The 6,000-nt window shown below is 38.0% G+C and overlaps 1 protein-coding gene across 1 annotated transcript in view; it reads right to left on the reverse strand.

Annotated features, from left to right (window-relative positions):
• Positions 1-5,371, reverse strand: part of NAALADL2 (N-acetylated alpha-linked acidic dipeptidase like 2) — a 292,588-nt gene extending 287,217 nt beyond the window's left edge. The window contains exon 1 of the mRNA XM_009897854.2: positions 4,821-5,371. Within this exon, the coding sequence (XP_009896156.2) occupies positions 4,821-5,371 (551 nt within the window). The remainder of the gene's footprint in view (positions 1-4,820) is intronic.
• Positions 5,372-6,000: the final 629 nt, after the last annotated feature.

Below are 6,000 nucleotides of genomic sequence, written 5' to 3' on the forward strand. Positions count from 1 at the left end.
ACTAATCTGACAAATAAAGTAGAGCTAAAGTCATCATCGACAACAACACAGCCCATTTCTCTTTACTCTTACTATTCAGCATTAATTTTTTATCACTTTAATTTACAGAAGCCCAAAATTACAACTTCCAAAAAATTATGATAGCTTAGCATTTTCCAAACATATCAGGACTGTTTCGTTCTTAGCTGATTTGAGGGCAAGAAAGTACTTAAATATAGAACAAAAATCACACTTGTTTGAATTTCCCCTATTGCAATGTTCAGTGTTCTTAAACATGCAACACAGCATATTTTCTTTAAGATGCCAAATTGAATAGCAGTAGTTAATCCTAAAAGTCTTTGACAAGACTGGATTTCTGCTACTTTTTATGCTTTAATTGCCTCGTCCCTTTAGATTTTTATTACCAACACTCAATAACACTCACCAAAGCTCGGTTCATTTCAAATCAGAAACATTTACCATCCTAAAATATGAAAGCTTAGCCACACACATGATGACCAAAATCTTGGCACTCGTGACAGCAACCTTGACAACAGAGACAATGCTCCTTCTAATTTTAGGCCAGGGTGTCTGAGACTTTCACCTTGTCTTCTTCCTCCCAAAGGTAGATCAAGGTAAAAAAACCACCAAACAAGCCAGGAGGCAGAGCAGATACTACACAGCACAAACAGCAAACTCATCTTTAATTTGGGGAAGAGGCACACAGAATACAAATTGATACCTCCCTTCCCCCCACCCCAAAAAAACCCAACCAAACCAAACCAACCAACAATTCACCCATTTTAAACACAAATCTGCAAAATAATTCAGTTATGTGGTAATGACTATTGGATAGCTAACCTGCATCTGGCAGATGCACAGCAGCAATGGGATACACTACTTCAGCATCCCCCTTTTTATTCACATCAAGGAGAAAAACACAGCTGAATTCTCAAAAGCACTTCAGTGACATTAGAAACCCAAATCCCAGTTTAAGAAGGAGCTTTACAATGTCAGTTTTCTTTGAAAATTAGGCTCATTTATTTTTGAGAATTCAGCAATGTGCTGAGCAAAACTGTTGACGTTTTCTTGTATTTTTGAAGATCTACCTCTTACAACCATAAGCATTTATTACAAACTTCAGAGACTTACCCATAGAAATGCATTCATCACTTTTGGAAACAGGGCTTTTCCTAACAACTGTATGTTGGAGCTGCAGACACGTTCCTCAGGGAGCAAGACTGTGGACTCAAAGCACTTATGACTACTCTCCAGCTATGCCCTCTTGACATGCAGTCTCTAAAAGGGCTCCCAGAACTCAATCTTGCCGTCGAGCCTCAATGCAGCTGTCCCAGGAGATAGCCTACTTTCAGCCTGTAGATTTGCTTTGTCCATCTGTGTTGCCCTGGTAAGTTCTGCTGGTTACAGATACAATTTAAATAGTGCCTGAGGTATTCCGCATCTTGACCTCTACCTTGTCTCTTTTGGATATGGCATTTAAATACTTTCCTTATTCACCCTGAAGGCTTGTGGGAGCTAAGTTACACCAGAAAAACTAAAACCTTTTCATATTTCTTTCCAGAGAAAACTGAGGGGAAGGCACAAACAGATATAATACCACTGGATTCTTATCAGCTCGGCAATGCTTGCAGAATTATGTCTGGTTTTACCAGTCCTGACTCTGCCCACAGTGTGGAGCAGCTTATATTTCTCTTGTATTTATCTGAGTAAATTTAGTATTCACAGTTCTAAAAAGGTTAGACTGTCTGACTGAATGCTATTAACAATATTTATCCTAATTTTTTTCATCCTGTAAAATGTAATGTGCAGGATAAGGAAAACTTCAGTCCTCTCAAAACTTCTGTAACAGTGTAAAGTGATTTCTACTTTTTGTCAGCACTATTGAAAGCATGTCCCTGCAGGGAGTGAAAGGAGGTTTTCAAAAAGGCTTACAGAGATGATCTTTACTTGGGCTGTATCATGAATTAGGCAACTTGGCCAAGGCCAGCAGTAACAGCTGTGCTAAATTGCACTGAATTTCTGTAGCACTGATGTTTCATGCAATGTAAGGTGCAAGTTGAAGGAATAAAAGTCAACACAGTGACTTTTCTTACCTAGTAATTTCTAGTATGTCTGCTGGTGTAAATGGCCAGGATAGGACTGACAGAAGGGTGGAACATGAACTCTCACCAAAGTCTCCCATAAAGAAGCTGGACAGGAACACCTGCATCTCCCATTTCCATAACCCATGCAGAAAAACTGTTGTTATCCTCTGTTCCTAGCATAGGAACCTTAATTAGAGGTAGAGAACCTTAATTAAGCTGGCACAAAACTGAGTCCAAATCTCAACAAAATCAATACAGGTCTTCTGGTGCACTTCTCCAGTATCTTCAGAAGCCCAGCAGCCCCCAGCCCCTCAAAGCTTCATCTGACCACAGCAGATTTCATCCCAACAGGAAGTTTCCTCTCCAGAACTCCAAGCACATTAAGGTGATGTCTGCTTGGGTGATAAAATTGGCACTGCTGTGTCTTTCATACATTTCCTCCCCCCCATAAGTTCTTTATCATGACTGTTAGCAAAATCCCTCACCATTATTGAATCTGATCTAAGTACTAGGCTAAGAAAATTAAATCAATGTCATTTTCAGTAACATTTAGAAATTGCAAGCTAAGCAGCTGCCACTTATTCCTAGTAACTCAAAGTATATTGTATCGAGAGAAGTCTAACAATAACATATATTGATTTTGTCAAGTTTGGGCTTGCTTTTTCCCCAAGCAACATATGTTGTGTGTTCTGTATTTGTGGGGCTACACGTACACAGGTTTCCCTGCAGCAGCACTGACTCTTGCCAAACAGATGTTGAGGGAAAGCAACTTAACACAACATGGGATAAAAGCTGTCTCGGATCAAAATGTTGGGTTTAGAAAAATCTTGTGGGCAATGTGGTATATTGAAAGCACTGATTTCATATTTATATACAAAATCAATACATAGCTGAATTTATGTGTGGCTACATTTGTTAAAATTGTGCCACTAGATACCAAAAACACACTACCAAATCCTAAGAATTATGTTAATGAATAGCAACTACATAAGTTAAGTGCCAAAATACTCATGGAATTAGTTTTGCCTGAAGTTCGTGTTCTGACTAACATCTTAACAGCTGGCCAAAAGAATTTGAAAACTGCTGAAGAGTTTGAAAAGGAATGGTTTTTAAACCATCCTTGGAAATTATTAGATGGCAAGTAATTCCCAGTCCCTAAACACACAGTACTGGAGTATTAACCTCGGACTGACAGACAGCTCTGCAACTTGCTGTAATTTGTGTAACACTCCATCAGTAAGGCTTAGCTTATTCCAGTACTTTGTTCATAACTAAACCTAATGAGAAAATTCAGTTCATTTTACTCTCTGAGGAGACAAAGAGGTTAATTTTTTACTATCAAGGATCAATATTTTTTACCACCTGCATCCTTCACTATTCTGAAAATAATTAAATTTTAATAAAGTAGAGTCAATTCAGCACACAAAAACTGACATGAAATCCTTCATATCTATTTCCCAACCCCCTTGAACTTAGTTAACAGATTTGGCTCAAAAAATGGCACAAACTGCTTTAGGATTTTAGGCTTGGTTTAGAAAATACAATGAAGGAAAGATTATAATACAAGACTTCTATGATTACTTTCAAAGTATTTCTGATCTACTCAAGAACAACTCTTTGGATGTCCATAACAACACTCCTTTCTAGCCACAGGTATATAAGTCCTTCTGCTTCTGAACTGGTACTGCTCAAAAAAAACAAACCCTGCAACGCATTTCCTTTATCATGGAAAAGGAACTTGCAGCTCCAGAAGCCAGAAATAAGCACATGTTCCCCCTTATACAGAAATAACTTTCAACATTTGGCAGGAAAACCTGGTTTCTTCCACATTCACTGCTACAGAAAAAATGATTATACTCTGATATGAATGTGTTATATAAACTTTCAAAACAGTGAAAAGACTCCATGTAGGAATAAATAAATTTAAAAAAAAAAACACCTAAAAATTCAAACCCATCCAGTAGATAGTTTACAACATTTTATGGTCAAAAAACAGGTGCTAAAGGGAAAAAAAATACTGAAAATTACATTTTTACTTGTTCAACCTATGTAGACTAAAAGTTTACTTCACCACACAGACTACAAAACAAAAGTCAGGATTCACTAATTTGCCGGACATTAGATGAGGATTTCTTAAAGCATCACAACACAAAACACCATCTAAACTCTTGCTATTTGAAAATGTTCCTTGGCAATCAACTGAATCTAGGACAGCTGCTCTACTGTTTGTACTTCTACACACCTTGAATTATCTGTGCTTTTCAATTCATGCACATTAAAGCCAGTATGAATATATTTAGCAGTAGAATGGTATTAAAGCAAAAACTACAATGGCCAACGCGATTGGGGATTGGACGTGGCACTTGGTGCCATGGTTTAGTAGTCATGAGGTCTTGGGTGACAGGTTGGACTTGATGATCTTTGAGGTCTCTTCCAACCTTCTTGATTCTATGAATCCACATTGTTCAAAACTACTCTAGTTTCATATATGTTTATGAAAGCTTCCCAAACATCGTCTAGTTAAAGATGTCTCTGCTTACTGCAGGGAGGTTGGACTAGGTGACCCTTAAAGGTTGCTTCCAACCCAAAGCATTCTAGGATTCTATGATCATGAGAAAACTGAACACAAAGAAAAAGCCAAGGTATGGAAAGAGGAATCCACACAGAACAAATCAGAAGAGGTCTCAACAGTGCTACTTGATCGCATTTAGAGAAAAATAATGTCAAGGTCCTTACCTGTAAATCTGATGAATATTTTCAGCTTTGATTTCTTGGAGAATTTCATGGTAGATATGAGGGTTATTTGGTTCTTGAGATGTTGGAGGAGAAGGGCATTTCTTGCGTGCATAATATCCTACTAGAGTTCCAAAAATAAATATAATCAAAGCAGTGCAAAATACTTTCAGTATCTGATAAAAACTGCAGCGGTTGCTCTTTGGTGCCTGCCTCGTGTAGTGCGAGACGTAGTCGGGGTCTTCCTGAAGCCGCTGGAATCTTCCTTTTGGAGAAGATGCAGGCTGGATGGGCTCAAGATCAAGGTCAGGACTCTGTGAGTTTCGTAGGTGATGTGGGACCGCACCATCCAGTCGGAAATGGTCAAAGCCAGGCTCCTCCAGCTCTTTTTCCATGTCCCATTCCAGTTCCAGTGCTGTGGCTTGGAGCTCATCGTTATCCAGGTACGGAGAGTGCCCCTGTGCTCTCTGGTCAGCATTCACTTTGTGATAGGCCATCTTTTTATCTATTGAGACAAAATTAAAAGCAAAAAGCCTAAATACTCGTGTACACATAAACAGTTTCTTTACTCTCTGTAAAACCTGGGAGAACTAAACATGTGTACATGTGTATGTACACATAAACAGTTTCTTTACTCTCTGTAAACCTGGGAGAACTAAACATGTGTACATGTATATGTACACATAAACAGTTTCTTTACTCTCTGTAAACCTGGGAGAACTAAACATGTACAGCAAAAAGCAAAAATTGTGTTCTCAGTGTTTCACTCTTCCTCTTTCCATCCTCTCCTTTTGTAGGATCAGCAGTCCCATGAACACTGTCAGAGAGGAAAGAATGTATTTAAGAGAGCAGAATATATTGCAAGAATATGAATAAAGGGATTTTGCAAGTGCCAATAGCAAAACACAAAAGTTATCCTATTATTTTGTCAGTCCCCAAGACAATATTAAAAAAATTGAGTGAAAGCACAGAGTTTCCAAAACAATTATTCATTACCTGAAAGTAATTTTAAAGCTTAACAACTGTGTGTATCAATTCCACTTCCTACACTATACTAAACAATGCTATAAAAAACAAAGTTGAAAAAGTAGAAATTATGTAACTTGCCTGAGCTGATTCTAAACACAACAAAATGCTAAGTTAAAAAAGAAATTTCAGGGTGACACTGTACTTACACATCAAT

Source organism: Dryobates pubescens, chromosome 13 (assembly GCF_014839835.1).
Source record: "Dryobates pubescens isolate bDryPub1 chromosome 13, bDryPub1.pri, whole genome shotgun sequence".
Lineage (NCBI taxonomy): Eukaryota > Metazoa > Chordata > Aves > Piciformes > Picidae > Dryobates > Dryobates pubescens.